Source organism: Perna viridis, chromosome 14 (assembly GCF_037379345.1).
Source record: "Perna viridis isolate PV_CMFRI_1.1 ecotype Kerala chromosome 14, ASM3737934v1, whole genome shotgun sequence".
Classification (NCBI taxonomy): Eukaryota; Metazoa; Mollusca; class Bivalvia; order Mytilida; family Mytilidae; genus Perna; species Perna viridis.
Genome location: NC_142458.1, coordinates 24208770 through 24231349, shown reverse-complemented (window position 1 = coordinate 24231349; position 22580 = coordinate 24208770). Strand labels below are relative to the sequence as shown.

The window sequence follows — 22580 nt, the reverse complement described above, 5'->3', positions numbered from 1 at the left end:
TTATTGGCAATAGGTAGAAGTCATCCTCCCAAGGTTTTTGAGTCCACCCTGAGGGAGCGAGGGTGGACTCAAAACCCTGACTTGGGAGGATGGTAGAAGTAATAAAATCAAAATAATGGAATGTAAATATCAATAGCAAAGCAGTCCGAACATCTATTGATTATACCCTTTATTTAAATCCTCATCCTCTATAATATACAATGAATACCAACTGACTAGTTTCGAAAAGATTTATCACTGCTGAGTCGATTCGAATGTAGCATATGTAAAACTGTTTGTTATACTCAATTGACTGACGGGGGCTTGCTCCCTCTATCACATATACAGCCCCTTGATCGACAAAAAAATGGTATCCGCCAAAATCATTTAATGTTAATAAATTGTGTGTGTGTGTGTGTGTGTGTGTGTGTGTGTGTGTGTGTGTGTGTGTGTGTGTGTGTGCGTGTGTGGGGATAATGACTTGAATTGATTTATAGTTGTTGTTTGAACCAGTCACTGACTTTGTACAAGAATTCCTGGCCGAATGTTTGTTTTAAACAATGTTTAAATGGTTACATCGTAAGTAAAACAATACAGCAGATATGCGATAATGCTTTTTTAGGTCTTTTTAGGTCTTTGGACTATAAAAACAGATCCTTTTTGTCAGAACAGGATACTTCTCAATATTATCTCGACATCGGGAAAACCCGACAGTGAATGAGAATCATAAGTTATACAATTAGTCTTAGAACGTTATATCTAACGTTTTATACATTGAAATGTCAACACATCGTATTGCTATTGCTTGTCTTCGTCAAAGAGTAATGCACAAATAAAGACACGAACTGCAGCTATAACACCACTTTCATTTAACTGTTTTCTTCATTCACTTTGAATTTTTGATTGCTGTATATTTAACTTTGCATAAGACGTGTAGACGACTTTGATGTAAGTGGATTAGATGTCATTTGTATTCAGAAATAAACTCCTAAACCTAAGTGGCGTTTTTGAAGCTTAAGCTTAAGAAGGTAGACCAAAGGTAAGGGACACAACTCCTACAAATCATTGGAACGTTTGTATTCAGTATTTTACATCAATCTCATGTAAACATCAAAGTTGCTTAGACAGATTTCATTCAGTTTTAAATAAAATCTTGAATTGAATATGATATAAACATATCACTGATTTAAAGAGATATTTCCTTTACCCTAGGTCTACCTCTTTAAGCACAATGAAAACACACGCAAATATTATTTCACGTGTTTATAAAGCAAAACACACACTTGTAAGCAACTATAATAAAATGATTTTGAGAAACTAACCGTGTTTTAGAATAAAGACAAATATTCATCGTCTGAATATAGCTGAAATATTGCTGCTTGGACGTTAAACCCCAACAAACAAACAAATATTATAATAAATAAAATGCATTGTATGGGTTAAGTAAGAGTATTTGTCCGGTCTATCGAAGGCGTATAAGTAAACAAATCGATACTGATGCTCATGTTTATGCTTGTAATAGTTGCTGAGTTTTTCAAAAAACAAAAACAAACAAACAAACAAACAAAACAAAACAAAACAAAACAAAAAACAAAATAAAACAAAACAAAAACAAAAAAAAACCTGACAAACCTCTGAGAGAGGGTAAATTTGAAATACCCTTGATTAGATAATTGTAATCTCTTCATATGTTCATTTGTAAATGGGCATATCAATGTAATGTTCTCCGATAAAATATTCATTCAATTATATTTTGCCCAACATATTGTAATATTTTTGAAAATGATTCCAAATTCAAACCTAAAATTGACTCCTGTCGCCATATATTTCAGGGTCTTCAGTAACTTTCTATCTCTTCCGTAAAATCGTATGTTCAAAAAAGGTTAACCTCTGAGTTACATCATGATCATTGAACTGCATGATATAATATAAGATCAATGAACATAAACAAAATGTTGAAAAAAACCTCGACTTAATCACAGAATCTCACTTTTCAAGAAATTAGTGTAGGAGAACAAGCTGAATTGTATTTAGAATGTTTATATATTTTCCGATTCTGACAATTAATGCAGTGAAGAACTATGGCAGTTGTGGTAATTACTGATGATATATGAGTTAATTCAGACTGCATGTTCTACAGGAATGCTGCCAGTTTTCAATTTGTGACTTATTGTAGCGAGTTAAGTTGAACCAGTGTTAATTTTATATGGACGGTTACGTTTGTTGACATGTAGTCGCCAGAATAATAGAGACAATAAGTTCAACATTTGGAAGATAGGCGTTATGCTTATTCTGGTAAGTATTTAGTTCCACTATCAATTTGTATCTATTTGTGAAGAATATTAATTAGTTTTAGTTGTTCATTGCCAATTTTCTTTTCCAACTTCAATAATTCGATGTCTATATCCCAGATTTGTAAGCTAATGCACTTTTGTTTTGTTTTGCGTCTTTTTATGACTTTTTTAATGCCAATTTTGTTTGTGTCACTATCTTGTTTGCTTTGTCTTGTCGTCACTTTTTACAGTATTTACTACGTTGAAACTGATGGCTAATGATGTGTTCCTTTGAATTCATATACGAATATATGTGAAAGATAACGACAGATGCCATATATTTCAGACGGTTTTTTTTATCTCCAAAATTAAGCATATATTGAAAATGAAAAGGCGAGTGCCTTGGTTATGAAAAATATTTTCTTAGTGCATTGCATATAGTCAGCGAAATGTTTAAGATTACTTCTCTCGTTTACACTTGCTATTAAAATGAAAATAAACAATTCTGACTTCACTTAATTTACTATAAAAAATAACGATACACTTGAGATAACCTTACGTAGACGGTTTAATTATATAACTAAACTACATTGTACATAAATGACTCATCATATTATTGAAAAATAAGTTGTGTTTTCTTTCGTTTTGTTATGTTTAGTAATTAGTTAAATCAACGTGTCATTAATTCGGTTGCTTGAGGTGCTTGATTAATTGCTTGAATAAGTAATCAGTTTATTGTTAACTGGATAATTGTTTGTCATCCTAGTACTTTCGACTGATTTTGTTTGTATTAAATTAACAAATATGCATGAAAGGTCACATTTGACGACATTAAATCCAAAACGACAGTTTTTTTTTGTAAGATGCCACTATTGACCCCGTTTTTATCAAACAATGTTTCGTAAGAAGCTGTACTATGGCAAGCAAAGGTTTGATCATTGAGTCGACAAAAACGAAGCGAATGAGGTTTAAAATACAAAAATATCAATAACTAGGAAAGGACAGGAAACCTACCCTACCGTTACACTTGATCCATGATCATTTTTTTTTATTGGAGACAAAGTTGCTGATTTACTTTTGGTGCTTCGTACATATTGTTTTGATCATTTTATGTTCTCTCTTGTGCGTGTGTCTGTTTTCTCTGTCTGGTCTTTGCCGGCAGATAACCTTCTTTTGATTTCCTCTAGAATCTTCATTACCTAAATTATGTAACAACTGCAAATGTTGATATGACTGTTATGCTGTATACATATTTCAAGGCATCAAATCTCATCAGCAGTATTAAAGCAATATTTACACATGCATGATACTTTTTTGTAATATGCACTGTAATTGCTAAATGTGTTTTCATCTAGACATATTTATTTTCAGACAAAGATTTTCCGCTACCATATTCTAAACTATTCTATTGTTCATGCAATATATAACAAAAAAATACATTTCCGTTTCGTGTTTTTATCATTAATATAAATACTTTTTTTAAAAAGACCGTCGATATGTATCTGATGGTGTATTTGAAACAGTTACAATTTAGTCTGTGCTCATTATCATATTTTTAGCCGTGATGAAATTTTTTTTTTAATTTAATCGTATTATGTGAGACCAAATCTATCATTTCAAATTCATAATTCCCTACTTATTTACACCATTTAGTCTTCCTTTTTTTGTGTTTGTTTCTCTCCGTTGACATTTACATACTTCTTGCGCAACAATGATTAAGAAATAACTTCCACCAGCTTAAGTTATTGTCGAACTGACGAAAAAATAAAAGAAGCAAAAAGATAATACATACATCTAACATGATTAAGTTCATTGATTCTAAGAAAATGTTGTCATTGTGAAAATGATTTAGGACATCGCTGTATTTAAAAACAATCAGTCTAACGATATGCTAGCTTATCTAAAAGAATTTCATCAGTTTATATTAATCCCTTCATGATAACAGGTGTATATTTGTAAGCAAAAACTTATCTTATAATAATATAAATGTCCTGTTGATTTTGTCTGTGTTGTTTTCCTTTCAGACACCTCAATGTACTTTACATCTTTTTACTCGATGACCTGACGAATTATATGTTTTCCAGACGAAAGAGTTTTATTTGAACCGGTCGTTCATTGCCGGATATATTTATAGTTTTGTATAACGTATACGCATTTACAACATACAGATTTAAACGAGTTTGGTTAATCTCACCTTTGCTAAAGCCATTTACGACATCTTTTAAATTAAGACCTGAATGATGGCGTCTTCTATAAATCTTCAAATCAAGAAATTTCTGTGTTATTGGTAAAACCAACCGAATCACGTGCACTCTTAGTCTCCCTCTGACAAATGGTGATCTGCATTATGAAGTAAAAAAGGAAACAATTGTTTAATTAAATGTATTACACATAACACATTATTTTTTTTTTTTGATCCGAGAGAGACATTATCAGTGATGGGTTTTGTTCATTGTTTTCATGGGAAAGTTTATGTAATTTATTTCTTATAGTATTGAAATAAACCAGGAAACATTGTCGTTAAATCGTATAAACGATCGAGTGTCTATTGAATATTGGTTCATTAACTTTTTATGTGCAGCAAAAATAATTACATAATTTTATGTTGTAGTTGATGATGGACCAAATTAGCATGTTTAAATGAATTATATTTAGCTAGACTCATTGCCAAAAGTACTATTTTTATTATTATACTACATTTATATTGTATTTTATATCATCCTCTCGAAAAGGACCAGATTTTGCGTTTGAAGAAAGATTAAAAAAAAATCACCAATCAATAAATAGCAGCAATATAAGGTTTGATAAAATAAACGCATAGCAATGAGATAGATAGTGTTACGCCTTGCATGACACAAGGGTAAAACTACTGAACACTAATCCGATCAATAAACAAGTCAAGTCTGAAATAAATCCGACGAAATGGATATTACATCACCGGAGTAACTTGTACGCAATTGTCCTGACTTGGGACAGGCAATATGACCTCCCTCTACCATTGCTGCGTGAATATTCCAGTGGTGACTAAATAGCATGTGCATGCTATTGTGCCCTAATCTATGAATCAGCGATCATATCAGTACAAAGAATAATTTACACTGAAAATACACTAAGTTCAATACGGCTGTGCTTCGGTTTTGCAATGCTTTTATCATCCTCCTAGTTATATGTCGTTTATATAAAAAATAGACTGACAAGTAAGTAAATGACACAAACATACATGTACATGTATGTTAATTACGGTTTACTAAATATAAGTTGCCTAAAATATATGCCATCTATTATTTAGATACTTGTTTTACTAAGTACTTTGTTCCGATAATTTTATACGTATTGTTATAATTATTCAAATCTGTTCAATGCATATAGTCGATTCAATGCTTGAATTTATCTTTGAGTGAATGTTCTTTTTGTTTGAAACTGTGAAATATTCCTTAATTGTGGAGTATATGGTTATATTTTTATCGTTTTTCCAATGCCTTTTCAATTCTTTGTATACATCTGGTAAGTTTGATAATTTTGCATATTGTATATCTTGTGATGGTATATCTTTGACGATGTCTTTACTTGTGTTGACAGTACAATACAAATAATATAAAAACACTGATTGTAAACAATTAGCGGTAATTGCATGAGATAACGTGATAATTCTTTTAAAAAATTTTAATCTTTAAAAATGATTGAAATATAACATGTAATCGTAGTCCTACCCTCAACTAACATGTAGATATAACCGGCAATTTCAGTGTATCGAGTAAGGGTACCCTTCAAACGCTATTCTAATAATGCGACTATTACACTAATTATCTAGACGGGGCTAAATGGTCTACGAAAAATCAAGAAGTTGGATACATATGATTTTTTGATTAATTAAAGTCAATTCTGTACTAGTTTACTGACGTCATCATTGTCCGATTTATCGACATGGCCGTAGGTGTCTGGTAAGAACTAATTATCATCTAAGCTAACTATGATCTTAGCTACTCTGGAAGTGTTATAAATTTGTACCTTTTTCAAGACACCCACCATGTGCTGGTTGATATCAAGGTAAATGATTTAGAATAAACGTCTATAAAATTGTCAAAATGCAAACGAATTCAACTATTTACCAGTACATCATATCATGTTGACAATCTTCAAGCTTTAAATGTGACAATTTAGGTCTGGGGGAGAGAGATCATTACGTTTCGTATTACTGTTATTAGAACATACATGAATATTTTGTTTCTCTTACAATTGTACTTTGAAATGCTTTACATTTGTTTGTTTGTTTGTTGGGGTTTAACGTCCGAGCAGCAATATTTCAGCTTTATTCAGACGATGAACATGAAATTGATGGTAAAATAAACATGAAACGATGATGAAATGAAAAAGGGATGGGACACAAGGACAATGGGGTCGACAAATTTGATTGCCACTGGAAATAGGGAGAGGTGGGTAGGGTTGGGCAATTTAGCCTCCTTGGCGGAGCCCTATGGTTCCTACTCCGGGAGAATACCACAGTATGGTTCTTTATCGTGCGAGGAACGTGGCATCTTTCCCAACACGGTGCACCACTATGGTTTGCGGTCAGGTTTTCCGTATTATAGCCTGACAACCCCAGCATGCAACACGCCAGGGGTACCCCATTCCACCACCTGGGGCACACATCCCAGTTGCTCTTTGGGCAGAGCGCCCTAGCCCCCGGCTAGGATTCTGGGCACTATTAAGTCGTCTTTTACGACAAGCTTAGCGCTGCTGCAGTCCTATTCTTTTAACACCCGGACCTGCACGGGGCGAAATGCTTTACAAATCATGAACTTCAACAAAAAGGATCAGACATTTTAGTCCAAATGTAACTCCTGATTTGAGTCGCACCGAGTTGTTTGGAGTTATCAGTTAAGGACAAAAGTAACACACTAAGAAATATCTGTCATTTTTTACATTTAAACTAACATGTCCTAATCCAACCATATGTGTACAAATATGCAGTTGATCAAAACTCTATTTTGATTGAAAATGCCTAAGTGTATGAACATACCAAGTAGTTATATCAGGACAGCAGCTTGTTCGTATCCGACTTTCAAATAAAGAAGAACAAAATAACGTTCTACTCGCTTATCAATCATAATATCTGTTCCACGCTAACTTATGACCTATTTATTTTTAACATCAAACTCAAAATTGGGTTTTCATAATACTTATTTGATTACGTAGTAAATGTATTGAATAAAAATAACCCCCTTTTTCTATTCAGCATCTTGAATTCTATTCCAATACTTCATCCACTAAAGAATGTAATATTTTTCCATTTGTCCCATACGATCTTTAACATCTATAAAGTACTATAATTGTTAATTTGCATCTGTAAATACCTTTAATTATGTGAACGAGTAATGATAATAACTTTTTTTACAGCATGCACGTTAATTATAAATATATTTCCTTTAATTATTCAAAGTTATTTTCAACAAATGGCGATAATTTTCGAACTTAAGAGCTCATTGATATATTGACATGGGAAAGCAAAACGTGTTCCTTTCAAATTGAAAATATTATCGAATTAATAATGACTACTAATCATAACATGTACAAGCTGATATTCTAAATTTTCAAGGATATAGTATATAATCAATTTTAAGAATTATTCTAAATTGGTAGTGATTATTTTATATGTTTAATCTATAATATCCACTTATATTTGTACTTTCTTTGCAATGTTTTAAGCATTTAGATCTTTTAATACTTTTTACCAGATTCCCCATGAAATCACTTTTATGCTTAAAAAATTTCAAATGTTTGCTTAGCTGATGATGTAAAGACATTCGTTCCAATATACCGAAATCGTTGTGACTGAATCAGAAATCTTTGAATTTTTTTACACCCAGACGATAGTCATAATAACAGGTCACTCAACGTTTTTTGAATAAATAACCATATTAGTTGTGCGATGTAAAATGCAATGGTTTAGGCGATTTTAAGAAGATTGTTTAGATGCAATTAGCTGAAAAGAGAACGACTTGGTAGACATATGCATTTTTTGCATCTCAGGAATTAGAAACAATCAAATAATAATAAGATTGCTTCAATATCAATTTTCAAATGTTCCCTTTAAACACTTGGTAAGAATACCCTTTAAAGATTGTGGTACATGTAATCAGTTGTAGATAACATGCACATACTATTCATTTAAATGATTTACATTCAAAGTCAGTGGATAATGAAATAAGGGCGATATATTCAAGATCTTAACGAAAAATTATTATAAATGATTGCGTCTATAAATGTGGTCTAAAAGCAATTAAGCTTAATAGATCTATCATTAATGGTAGACGGAAAAGGTGCAATCCGTGCGTAATTATAACCTCGTGTTTCCTTGCACTCCTATGTATAATATTTATTTTTTATACTATTATTAAGAAATAGAAAAAAAACAAACATGAATTTCTAAACGCATCGTCACTTTAAGTAAACACGATAATTGAATTATTATACTGACGACGGCCTGCCTTAGTACTTAACTTACAGTGATACAGTAACATTTCACTGCATTGCTGGTGCAGATGAGACTGTGATGATAATAACACATCTGTTAATTAGATAATGATAAGAGCATGTATGATCCTGCATGCAGAACGTATTGATGAAAAGTGTTAAGTGATAAGTAAATGATAAAACAGGAAGGGTGTACATACATATATAGACGACTTGTTTACTTTGTCAGTTTTCCCGGAAATTAAATACTTTAGATTATATATTTTTGGTGTGAGCGATTTAACACCCGGATAATCATTTATCAACTATACCCAATATCCTGGTCCTAAAACAATATCTTGGGCATGGGTTAATAAGACGCTACCTTATCCCATGTAAACTTTAGTCACATTTAGCACTAAATACAGTCTTTTATACAAACACATACATGACATAATAAGCTACGGGATCATAATTACATGTGTAGCTATTGAAATGGACTAGTAAATAAAAGTAACAACCAAATTACTGAGCTTATAATCACATCGGAAGGTATATAGTTAGCACATGAGCAAACATGTAGAACAAACCTTAAAAAAATAATTATCCAATATCTTCCTGACTTGAAACACTTTGAAACAATGGGTTTAATAAGGGGTTTTAACATGACGAACCTCCCGCAATTTGTTTTAAAATGAAAATGGTATCACCATATTTTTCTTTGGAATATCAAGGAAACAAAAATTCCCATTACATTTCTATGGAACATTTTCCCGCCAATTGTCTTCCCCTTGAAGGACAGTTTATACAATTTATGTTTGTAACTTTACCATGTTAAGGCTTACGCCAAAACATGTTTGTGAATTTACAGACATTTGTAGATCGTTTTCAAACACTAGGTGTTCATAGAAAATACATTTTTCTGTATAATTGTGCAATATGGCAAAAAAAATGCTCTATAATATGTTTGATCTACTTTAAATGCTTTATTTATCTTGTGGTGACGTCATTCCGATAAATATTATTGTATCCTTATGTGAACACACTAAATACTGTTCAGGTGCATTAATTAGCGGTTATCAATATTCATGTTCTTTTTAATGTGTGAGTCGAAGGTTATTTTTGTATTGTATGTTTACTGATTTACCAAACGGCGTAAACTATGTTTCTAACTAAAACTCGTAAAAGAGTAATCAAAGAAACAAAGGTTATACCTGTAATCAAAAGAATGTAATCCAGGGACAGAGGCCAGACATAGAAAACAGAAACACACAACAAAGAACATAGAGTAACTAAAATCATACGTACAAAGTAACAAAAGCAAATGAACAACTCGGACTCCACTAAAAACCGGGAGCTAATTATAATCCCGTACAGTGTACAGTCTTTGTATGATATTTTGTCACATTTGTCCTGTTTTCAGCAAATGAAAAGCTTTTTGTAACAAAAATAATATACGTGGCAACTGATCATAAAGATGCGTGTGAACGTACCTTTACCACACTGTTCTAGAAGATTCGATAATATGGAAATAAAAGTTCTTTGGGTCAAAAACTAAGAGAATATTTGAGTAATATTTCGCCAGTTGTTTGTTATGCAACTTTAAAAAACATATAATATAATTAGTCTGAAAATCAAGGCATAAATGATATAATTCATTGAGTTACAAAGAATAGTTTCCGACGTTGATTTTGAGTAAACAAAGAAACTGTGCGTCATATTCTGTATTATTAGCGATTTTGTTTTTAATTGCTTAGAACAAATGAGTTTTTAAAAAGTTTGATGTGGTATTGGAAAATCGGGTCCACCCACAAGTAATCAATATCTCACTTTTACATCTAATCTTCATTTCATGATTTTTCTCATGAAGCAATTAGGTAAAACACATATAACAGGTACTGTGTTAAGTCTTCATATTTAAATTTGTTTTTGTGTCAGGATCATATACAGCCGTAACGGTAAGCTGTAGTACGGTATAATAGTCTTTGTAAAAGAAAAAAAATGGGTTTTTTTTATAAAATTAAAAGGCTTTCTTGTCAATTGCGTGGTTGATTGATTGATTGACTATTGGGATTTTTAATGCCACTAGATAAGAGGAGGGATGGGAATTGTTGTGCAGGTTAGCTTTCTGTGGCAGAACACAAAGTTTTCTACTTCTATCAAATACCACAGCAGGGTTCTTTAACGAGGAACGTGGCATCTTTCCCAACACGGCGCACTAGTATGGTTTGCGGTCAGGTTTTCCGTATTATACCCTAAAAACCACAGCATATTACACGCAAGGGGTACCCCATTCCACCACCTCGGGCACACAACCCAGTTGCTCTGCGGGCAGAGCACCCTAGCCCCCAGCTAGTGTTCTGTGCACTGTGTAGTCGCCTTTTACGACAAGCTTAGCGCTGCCGCGGGCCTATTCTGTTGGCTCCCGGACATGCACGGGGCTTCAGTTGTGTCAGATTATACGTAATAATTTACATATAGATTGTTCTAGTTTTCTAGAAGATGACCTCAAATGAACTTTAAGCGAAAATCATAGGTCAGCGAACTTGATGTTGAAATAATTGACCCTTAATAATTGCATTTTTACAACATGTCATACATTTCATATTTATTCTGTATCGTGATTTCTGTATTTCGAAAATTTTCAAAAACAGGTATATATAATTTTATATAAATGAATACAAAATGTAGTTACCTAGCATTCTTCCATATTTCAGAAAAAAATTGGGGTCATAGAACTATTTCCCTTGTAATATAAAAAATGAATAAATTTGAAAACGATTCCATCAATTAACCGTCAGTAAAATAATGTTTCCGCTTATCACTTCCCTTTGAAATAGATTTTAAAAAATAAATGCTTCTAATTAAACTATATATATCGCATGTACAAATTACTTTACAATGATCTAAACACATCACGGAACTTTATCCTTAATCCCAGTTCACCTGAATATAGCTGAAATAGTGCTGCTTGGGCGTTAAACCCCAGTAATAAATCAATCAATTAATCTAGTATGTGATATGCTACCAGATGCTTAGTTACGCATTGTATAACCGTTATCTTCCATGGTCAATTTAATTTGAAAATTGTACTAAAGATATTACATGTAAACTATTTTTTTTAAGATAAACATATTGCCTAATTGCTTAGTATTACTGTTTTTATACAAATTTGTTTTGTTTCTTACGTTATTATTTTTTGGGTTTGGTATTGTTAGTTGTTTTTTTTTTGGTTTTGTTGTTCATGGCTTTGTGTTTCCCTCTCATGTCATTTATGAAAGTATTTATATTAGACATCATATTTGTTTAACTAGGCTGGTTGATTCACAATTCTTTCAGTTTTTATTTCCTTATACCTGTAATATGGATAAATGTATCTAATGTAAGAATAAAAGGTTATGTAAAAACTACAACACTGAAAGGGTAATCAAAGGAACCAAGGTTATAGTGGTAATCAAAAAAATGTAATCCAGGGACAAAGACCAGACATGGAAAACAGACATACACAACAAAGAATATAGAATAACTATAATCATACATACAATGTAACAAAAGCAACTCGAACTCCACCAAAATCTGGGAGCGTAGACCAGGTGCACCGGTAGGGTAAGCGTCCTCTGTTTTTCTAGAAACACCCGCAGAGTTGGTTATAAAAAGTTAAGTCCAGGGTAGACGAAAGAGAAAAGGAATAATATGACACGTTGAGCAAATCAGTTTTCATGGCGCAGATGGATACACCGTAACGATCAACGAGTTCATGATGACGGCAATTAAACTTTTGTAGTGATGACTTCAATCTTGTAGCAACATAACCTTGTTCCAGAAGCCTATTTGTTTGAATTATAGTACGATACAAAAAGTCTGCGTAGTCTCGGCAAGCTCTGGCATAACGTATGAATTGTGATATGAACACTCCATACACAGGTGCTGAAGTCAATAGTTGTTCTTTACATGTACCATCGACTTCCAAGTGTAGATCAAGATATCAGGCTGACTTTACAGTGTCTGTTGTATCCTTTATCTCAAGTTCTTTGGGGTAGATGCGATGTATCAAATCCCCAAAATTAGGATTGTTTAAAGATAATACGTTATCTATATAACGGAAACTGAGATTAAAGGATCTAGCCAAACGATATTCTTTCTTTCGGATCAAATCAGCTATAAAGTCAGCCTCATTAGAGTGAAGGAATAGGTCAGCAAGTAGAGGAGCACAATTTGTTCCCATTTGAATGCCGACCGTTTGTCGATTAAAAATTCCAACATTTTGTAAACATCTTCCTCTGTATATTTGAAAAATGATTAGGAATAATTTCTTACAAAGTATGATGAATCTCTACCAAGAACTATATATTTGTATCTAGATGTCTCCTCTTTTTTTGTGGGGGGGGTGGGGGGGGGGGAACAACGAGGTATAATGTTATTAAGTCGGGATTTTAACTGAGTATGGGGAATAGAAGTATACAGTGTTGACAAATCATAGGTTTTAATGCTATTATATTCTGATAATAGTCTTGAACTGATTGTCTCCAAAAGATCTTTCGAATTTGTCAGGATCCACATTGCATTAATAACACTACAGGAGTAACAAGTGTTGTGGTAGGACTGCAAACCCTCTTTGACAGCTGCAAGTATAGAAGTCAAAAGTTTTGATAGAGGTTTGGTGGTACATTTTGCAGATCCAGCTATGTAACGTTGTTTGTATTGATTTTTGTGGAGTTTAGGAATCCAGGACATAGACGGTAAATCACAATCATCGTCCTTGGTAGAGAGACCAAAAGAGGATAGCACAGATTTATGGTTTTTCCACAATTTCTTTTTTAGAGAGTGTGGTAGCAGTATAGATGTTATCACTGCTATTATTTAATACGTCTACATCTGATAATAAACATTGAATGTAAAACGATTTGCAGACAAAAACAATGTTAATTTTGGCTTTGTCTGCTAGTACGAAAACATATTGGCTATGTATAGTAGACAAAGTTTTTTCTACATCAGGGTCATTGAAAACTGATGTAGCATTGGCATTCATTGACCTACTAAAAGCTTTCATTCGTTTCAAAATTAAGGACCTCACGACATTTAACCACTATGACAGAGAATCAATGTCTTCTTGTTCTCGTTTTATCCATATTCTTGCATAGTCCTCTACGGCATACTTAAAACTTTAAAGCTATAACTCCAAATTATGGAACGTGGTTCACGGTACTTGGGACCTTTAAAAAGAATATTACGCAGAGATTTGTTTTCGATCATGGACAAATCTCTCATAGCGACGTGACTGGAAGGACCATTTTTGAATGGAGAGTTTTTGCATGAACAGTCAGATGGTTTAGCCTTGAAATCCTCAATCTCGAGGTTCTGCAATTCCCTCTTATAATTGAAAATTTTGGATGCAATGGGTGAAGTACAGGAATATGAAATAATTTGTATAGATTTGTCCTTGAAATATGGGGGAATTTTGTTGGCAACGTTTTTTGTGATGGAGAATATTAGCCAAATTAATTGCATCTATACCATTGTTGACAAAGCTAGTAGAAGAAATGATCGTTTTTCTTCATCTTGACTTTTCACACAAACTGGTTTAAAAAGTGTGTGGAAACCAATATCTAAAATGATGGAAACAAGTCTGTATAATGAAAGAGTTTTTGATCCATCTTACAAAAAGGAGTAAATCTTTATTGGCTTTTTATTCAGTAATTTCATTTCATTTGATTAAATATTAAGCTAATTTTACCTGTAACAGAAAAGAAATGGAATAAATATTTTTTATTCATAAAGGTTTTGACATTTTATATAAACTAGAATTTAATTTTCATCATAATTTAACAAAGCTTACTGATGTGAGCTATAAGACGAATTATTTTAAAGATACGAAATTAAATAGGAATCTTACTCGGTATTTCATATTAAATTCCTGTCATCTTGAAATCAGGCTCTAAGTTCTCCCAAAGTCAGGAGTAAAATTCATATAGATTACCCTTATAAGGACTCATTATTATTTATTTGTGTACATTGTGCAATTCGACGGGAAAATATATATCAGTAATTATTGTTCATGTTAATAGTATTTTAAATTTACACAACGACGTTTCTTTTTTAATCATTATTTCCTCATGAATCATTTTGAAAAAAACATTTACACAAAAACGAATATCAGCACGTTTTTAGATATGTTATACTGGTAGTTTCTTTTGGGCTGTATCATCCAAACAAGTTTTTGATTCGATAAGAGAAATGTACCGGAAAATGGTTGAATCAGATTTCTATATGGCTTAAGCAAAACAAGGAGCAAGAGTTATATACATTTCTATATATCTCTAAAGAAAAGATGTCACACTGGCGTGATATAACAACCAAGCAAAGCTATACGAACGTTGTTTTAACCATTATTTCTAACAAAAACTTTATCAGTTTAAAACTATTTGTTATTGAAATGTACAAGAAGCTTTATATTCACAACATGACAAAGAGAATGAGTAATCATTTCAAGCGTGCAAATATACGACAGATCCCGATAATTTAACGAGGAAGTTATTTGATACACATTTTAGTAACCATAAAAAAAACTCCATTTCTATTCACACACATATCCTATAAAATGAAGGTAGCTTTAATCTGCTATTAAAGTATTAATTGTGTAATTTTTTCCACTTATGTTGCAAGAAAATATTTCATTTTTGTTTTTTTGTTTTTGTTTTTTCTTTTTTTTGGAATTTTCATCTAAAAACTGTTTTTACTATTACTGCGAACAATTACTGTACTTTTACACCGACGCAAATCTTAACTGAATGTTTTTTCACTAAAAGATCTGTCCAGTTGAATGATGTTTAACAGGGCAAGAAATGAATGTAAATAAGCAGTTCGGATGTCTTTTTTCATTTAAACTAAGTTTTCCTTTAGCTCTATATAATGCACAATTTAGACATATTTAAAACAATTAAAACTATATCTACTAACATGGTGCATTTTTATTAATGGTTATGCATATATTTGTTTTAGTTACGTTGTCCGGGCGTTACTCCTAGAATTGTTTGACTTGTATAACTGGCTTCTCTAATTGAAGAACACCATTTCATTAAAAATTCAAATACCAACACTTACGTACATGTAACCATGACGACTACAGCAGGAATTACAAATTTGAGTGAAGTTGTCATTGTTTTCAAGGTATTCGGACAAATTCACTCTTATCTTATTGTTGTAGTACAGTGTCAATGAATTGCATTTTTTTAAGCACGGAAACTAATGAATAAAACATAAGGGTCCGTGGAAGAGTCAGGAAGATCATAGAATGAAAATGACCGATTAAATACGTTGCTCCGACGTTATTTTTAGTTTTTGATGTAAATGGACCTTTGAAATATGTCATATTCAGTTGATATTGCAAAGTAAGATGGTGATGACTAATTCATTTGAAAAATGTTGAGAATGCTCGAAACGAAATCAGCCCACAAAGAAATTGGATGATGTTTCGAGGGTTTTTTTTATTTAGAAACTTACAGTACATGTATTCACTTACTACTAGGTGGTTGCATCGAGGTGATTTTAAAAAGAGATTAATTACCAAGAGTGGCGTGATTGACTTATTATATAGATAGCAGTGCTTTTTTTTCGAATGTTCCCAGTGTAATATATTGTGATAATTCACACTGTAAAATAAATTTGGTAATTTCACTCTCGGACTTTCTCCCACCAAAACGTCAAAACCTTGATATCAATCGCCAATCACAGAATCTAAAATTCATGTTGAAAATATTGGTAAGTTATGAAGAAAATATATATAGTATATGGGATAGTCAATTGGTTATCGTGAATAACTAAAATATGATCATTCGTACCAAGAACATTTGAGGATTAAACTCGTGTGCGGAACAAGTTCCGCGCACTCCTCAAATGAAGGCGTCCTTCGGCACTCGTGATGACATTTTGGTTATGCACTCTTTTCCAATTGATTATCCTGTAATTGTAATTGCTGCACCAATGAACATTGATTTATCCGTGTTTAAAGTTTCACCAGTATATATCTTTCACATTAGATACCATTTTTATTACATTGATTGTATCTCACGGAATACAAAACAGCAAATATTGCAAGTTAACCATGCACATATACATTTTATGTAATCAAAACTCACAACATGTTTTATTATTACGAAAATGTTGAAACAAAAACTATTTTTACGAAAAACTTCACTAAATTACAGCATGATATGTCTTATTTTTCAGTAGCATATGTACTTAATTAACGCACAAATTATAGATAATTTAAGTAATTTAGTTTTAAATCGCATCATTGAACTATCATATTATTTCATGGTCATTCCCTTTAGCAGACTAGTCTATATCTGTGTTGGAAGTGTGTTTCAAAATTCCTTGGGGTGTATCTTATGAATCATTTCTAAAAAAAAATACGTTTTCCTACGTTTGTCTTTTTGGAAATTCATATTTTCATTACTATATCATCAGTATCAATATAAAACAGCTTATTGTTTTGAAAGTACAACAATTAACTTTTCTTATCGGACTTAAAATGACCTTTGGTCACTGAATTGACCAGAGGAAATGAAGACATAAAAGTGTATTGTCCTTTTATAAGCCAGTAGTTCATGGCTTCTACTTGTCAAACTTTGTCAAACGAAGACTTGTGTGTCAGATTCTCAATGTATATCCACAAAAAGTTTGTACCAGTCACTTCAATGGTCTTCAAATTTGTTCAAATGAACTTATTAATTTGTTCGCAGTATTTACAAGATTCCCTACAGGATTTAATTATCTGTTCATAATGATATTTTCGGACACGCAACAATTATCAATTTTCAATTAAAGTGATATTTTTTCTCAGTTTGCAACTATGACAAATCCTTGTTAAACAGTTTAACTACTGTTATAATCATTATCTGATTATTCGTTCTATAATAAATAATTAAACTATATGTGTTTTAACGAGATCTATATCCAAGTGTTCTGCACTACACGGGTCCAACAAATTCCTCAATCCAACAGTATCTTATAGTATTTTTAACGTTTTGTGACGTCATTAATTCTACAGAAGTAATTGATTCTACTATCGAAGTAAACTAATTCTTGTATTGAAGAATTTGTGTGAGGATTTGTGGCACCCGGTTCATATCCTTCAGTTTACTGAATACAACATTAAAATTTTGAGTATTTCTCCATCTAAGAATCAGGCAAAATGGGCATAAGGTGTGGCACATGAAGAAAAAATACACAGACATTTTATTGTATAATCCAAGTATTCATGCCTCATAACCTCAAGAAATTACTGTCAAAATGTTTGAAAAGTTTGCCTTTTAAGATATTGTTGCACTATGGAAAAATGGCGGGACGATTTTCCCGATTTGTTTCCTTATAAAGGTAGTAAAAAATTATCTACGTCACCAATGCTTCAAAATAAATTTAAATAGCTATTCAGGTTTTTTCTAGATGTATTGAATATATTTTAGGCAAAAATGACTAAGTTGGGGAAATGATGTGCCACCTATTGCTTGATTATTGCACAGAATGGTACTTAATTGAGATTATGGTATGCATATTTTTTTTTCATTTACGAAACATTTTACATTTAAAAACATATTTTTTAACCAAAACAAAAGACAAAATCAAAACAAATATTTGCCACTGTGAAGTAGCTCAGGTTTCAATCGTCGTTAACATTATAGAAACCTAAATGACAAAGATACGAACTCAAAATTGATTTTCCCTAAATATAACACCTCATGTATACTGCTATCCGCAGAATCTTTACTGTCATATTTTTTTCGCAAAAAAATTCACTTTTTAAAATACTTTTCTCAAAAAATAAACATAATTGTAAAATAATACAAACAATCGCGAAATTACAACTCCGCAAAAAACGAAAAAAAAAGACGGAAACAATGTACCTGCTAATAAAAATATTGACGTTCATTTCGTGAGAATTATTGATATTAATAAATCTTAGGGTATATAGAAAACAAAATGTCTGTTATTACGATTTTATATCTTATATGTATATTTATAATGTGTCTTTTTTCTGATCGTGTTTAAAGAAAAAATCAGGCATTTGACTTTACTGTTATACACAGTCAAAATAATAGCACATGATTTTCACACCATATTTTTATGATTTAACCATCAAACCTTTTTCAAAACTTTTCACATTTATAGTTATAGAGTGTCTCCAGTCCTACTATGATACTTGTTACTGCCGTAGTGGCATTAATTCAATGTGGATCCCGAAAATTATAAAGGAACTTTTTTCTCGACAACATATTTGTCCTAAGTGGTGGACGCGTTTTCCAACAAAGGGCCGGGATATCAATGGGAACAAATTGTGCTCCTCTACTTGCTAGCCAATTCCTTTACTCTTATGAGGCTGACTTTAAAAGTGATTTGATCCAAAAAAAAAATGAACATGACTTAGCTACATCCTTTAATCTATATCCGCTATATAGATGACGTATTATCGTTAAACAATCAGAGGAATCAGGGGAATATATACATCGCATTTACCTACAAAAGTTGAGATAAAAGATACTGCAGATACTGTGAAGTCAGCCTTATATCTTGACCTACACTTAGAGATCGATGGTAAAGAAAAATTATTGTCCTAACTTTACGACAAACGCGATGACTTTTAATTTTTTGTTGTCACCTTTCCTTTCATCTGTAACAACATCCCTTCAGAGTTTTCCTATCACAACTCATACGTTATGCCAGAGCTTGCCGAAATTACGGCGACTTTTGGTATTCCGCTAGCCTACTTACAATTAGGCTTCTGGAACAGGGTTAAGTCGCTACCAGATTGAAGTCATCACTACTGGAATTTTATGGTCGTCATCATAAACCCGTGGATCGTTACCGTGTATCCATCTGCGCCATGAAACCCAATTTGTTCAACATATCATAGTGTTACTTTCCTCTTTTGTCTGCCTTGGACTTGACTTCTTATGAGCAACTCGGTGGGTGCTACCAGAAAGCAAAGGACGCTTACCCTGCCGTTGCATCTGGTCCATGCTCCCAGTTTTTAGTGGAGTCACTCATTTACTTTTGTTTTTGCATGTATTATTATAGTTTTTTACGTTCTTTGTTGCGTGTGTCTGTTTGATAATCATGTCAATATCACGTGAGTTTAACATGAATTTCATATGAAGCACAATGAAAATGAATTGCATGTGAAGCACAATTAACATGAATTTCATGTGAAGCACAATTAACATGAATTTCACGTGACAAAAATATTTGCCTGTGTATACATATTTGAAAAATATTTTTTTGTTCAGTTTATGTTCAGTAAATTAAAAAATACAAATTTTGGAACTCTCAGGATGTTTTTGTTTTTGTTTTTTGTTTTTTGTTTTTTGTTTTTTGTTGTTTTTTTTTTTTTTTTTTCGTTTTTGTTTTTTTGTTGTTTTTTTTTTTTTGAGTGAATCTTCTTCGTGAAGAAGCCCGTTCTATGCATGTGCTTACCTCAATTTATAATCAGCTCTAATAAAACATTTACATACTGAAAAAAATGGATATATAAGCGCTGTCGTTACTTTTTATTATTATTTATTTAATTATTTTTGTTTATTAAGGGCATGTTAAAAGTATCAATTCACTTGCATGATAAAGTCCTATTAATTGTATGAAATCTTGACTGAAACAATTAACACTTAAATAACACCTATAAAACTGCAGTGAAATGTTCATCCTGAACAGTATAAAAAATGTTTTAGTAAGAAAATTCGATTGGTTTAGGTTAGGTATGTTGTTTTGTCATTTAAATACAAATGAATGTTATATCTTCTTACAGATGTTGGCATGATATAAATTATTATCAGAAATGGAGAAGGAAACGTGCCACAGTTGGATTGAAAGGAAAATAAATGGGTCCAACGTAACCATAGAGATATTAAACGACCTTCACATTGAAAGGAACATAGGTGGAATATGTATGCTTGTTTTGTTTTCTGTGACTGGAGTGATTGGAAATGCGCATGTACTTGTGATATACTTCCGACAGTACAAGGAATCAAACTACAGAATTTACGTTCTTTTCTTGGCAATGCTTGATATGATTAATTGTACGATAGCAGCGCCTCTAGTGGTTCTTTACTTATTCCACCCATTGACGTTTCCGTCTGATGTCTTTTGTAAAATATTCAGAACTATACTCTATTTTATGGCAATAGCAAGTACTTTGTCCCTCGTTGCCATCGCTATAGAGAGATTCCGAAAAATTCGATATCCATTCAAAGACGGCTTGTCGTCAAATGCGGTTAAATATTTATGCATAGGCAGCCTAATAATGGCAGCTTTATTTTCCTGGCCTGCTCCAATTATTTGGGGATTAAGTTCAGTCAAAACTGGTATTCCAGGAATATCAGGAAAGCGATGTTTTACTGACGACAAATTAAAAACGAGTGATGTAAATTATCAAGCAATTTATAATGCCTATTTAATTTTATTCTATTTCATAGTGTCTGCCACATTGATTGTTATTTACATTTATATTGGCAAGAATATTCATAAACAGTATAAATTCAGAGATTTACAATCTCAATGTATACCATTACGGCATGACAAGATGGTCGTACAAACAACTGGAAGTTCCACTGCCCGAAAGTCGACGATAACATTATGCGTAGTCACAGTAGCTTATGTTTTAAGTGCGCTTCCGCATCATCTACTCGCATTGTTAATTTTTCTCATTCCAAATTTTGACTGTTCTATGAGTTTACTTGGATCGCAATTGTACTATACATTCATTTGGTCATACTTCTTTAATTCTGTTATAAATCCATTTATTTATGGTATACGGGACAGAAAATTCCGCTTTGCTGTAAAAAATATTTATCGCCGAAGCTAGACAATATGGGTTTATTAATTTATTTTCTATTTTATCATATTTTAAGAAATATTGTAAGTATCTTGTATTTACTTATACCTCAGATGAATGATTGAAAGCCTCTTATGTTACGTTTTGTTTTGCTTTTGTCTATGAATAAGTATGTTTTGTTTGGATTTTATTTGTATTCATAAAAAGATTAAAATCAAAACCATACATATTGATTCAATAAGATATATTGCACCAAATCTACTGACGGACGTCCACATATGCCACATAAATGTAAGATTGTGCCTCTCTCATTGAGGAAACAAGATAAATATTACTTCAAATAATATTTGGTCACATATTTGGCGATCAGGCCCAAAGGATAAGACAATTACGAGTTATGACATATGTTGAATTTGAATAGTGATGGTACATGGGGTGAATTCTGGGTTCGTACCATTCAAAGCACTAAATCTTATGATTCAGATAACTGTATTCTATAAGCTATGCCATCATCTGAAATAATCCCATGACGTTATATCAGTTACAGTGAAATCAAGATTAAAATACATATCTGTCATTTCGATGCATTCCATCAAAACCCATCAAGATTAAATTCGGTTAAGACATGCTTATAATCATGACATGTGCTATTTATTCATTAAATGAAAACCCAGAAATATAAGCTGTAAGTAAAGAGATAGCTGATGTTTTTGGTATCAATCGTAGGACATTCCCTTAAACAAATAGGGAAACCACGCCATTATCAGGGTTCATTATCAAGACAGTTTTAGTTCAGATTAGGTCAATAACCACCAATATCATACATGTCTGAATTAATCAATCTTGAGTATTAATTTTCCATTAAAAGTTTTTAGAAAAAGGATACGTAACAAGGAAAGCAAGTGCTAGTAGGGATATATAGATATTAAACAATGTATGATATGCTTGGTCATTGTACAATTCCACGATGTACATTAAGGAGAAACTTAAGGTCGAGATCCAGTAAAGGCGTCTGTCAATATTTTTTTATAAATTTCTGTAGTGATAGCTTG

The 22580-nt window shown here is 32.2% G+C and overlaps 1 protein-coding gene across 8 annotated transcripts; it reads left to right on the top strand.

Annotated features, from left to right (window-relative positions):
- Nucleotides 1–1986: 1986 nt before the first annotated feature.
- Nucleotides 1987–21754, top strand: LOC148598720 (neuromedin-U receptor 2-like). 8 transcript variants are annotated; one of them, XM_088561708.1, is made up of 3 exons: nucleotides 1987–2274; nucleotides 18170–18249; nucleotides 20503–21753. In XM_088561708.1, exon 3 carries the CDS (start codon nucleotides 20533–20535, stop codon nucleotides 21556–21558), a length of 1026 nt encoding a protein of 341 aa, XP_088417834.1. In that variant the 5' UTR covers nucleotides 1987–2274; nucleotides 18170–18249; nucleotides 20503–20532; the 3' UTR covers nucleotides 21559–21753. The 8 variants fall into 8 exon arrangements, with proteins under 8 accessions (XP_088417834.1, XP_088417830.1, XP_088417835.1 ...); XM_088561709.1 differs by lacking the exon at nucleotides 1987–2274 and adding an exon at nucleotides 5594–5756 and having other exon boundaries at nucleotides 20503–21754; XM_088561704.1 differs by lacking the exon at nucleotides 18170–18249 and having other exon boundaries at nucleotides 1988–2274; nucleotides 20503–21751.
- The last annotated feature ends 826 nt before the right edge of the window (nucleotides 21755–22580 follow it).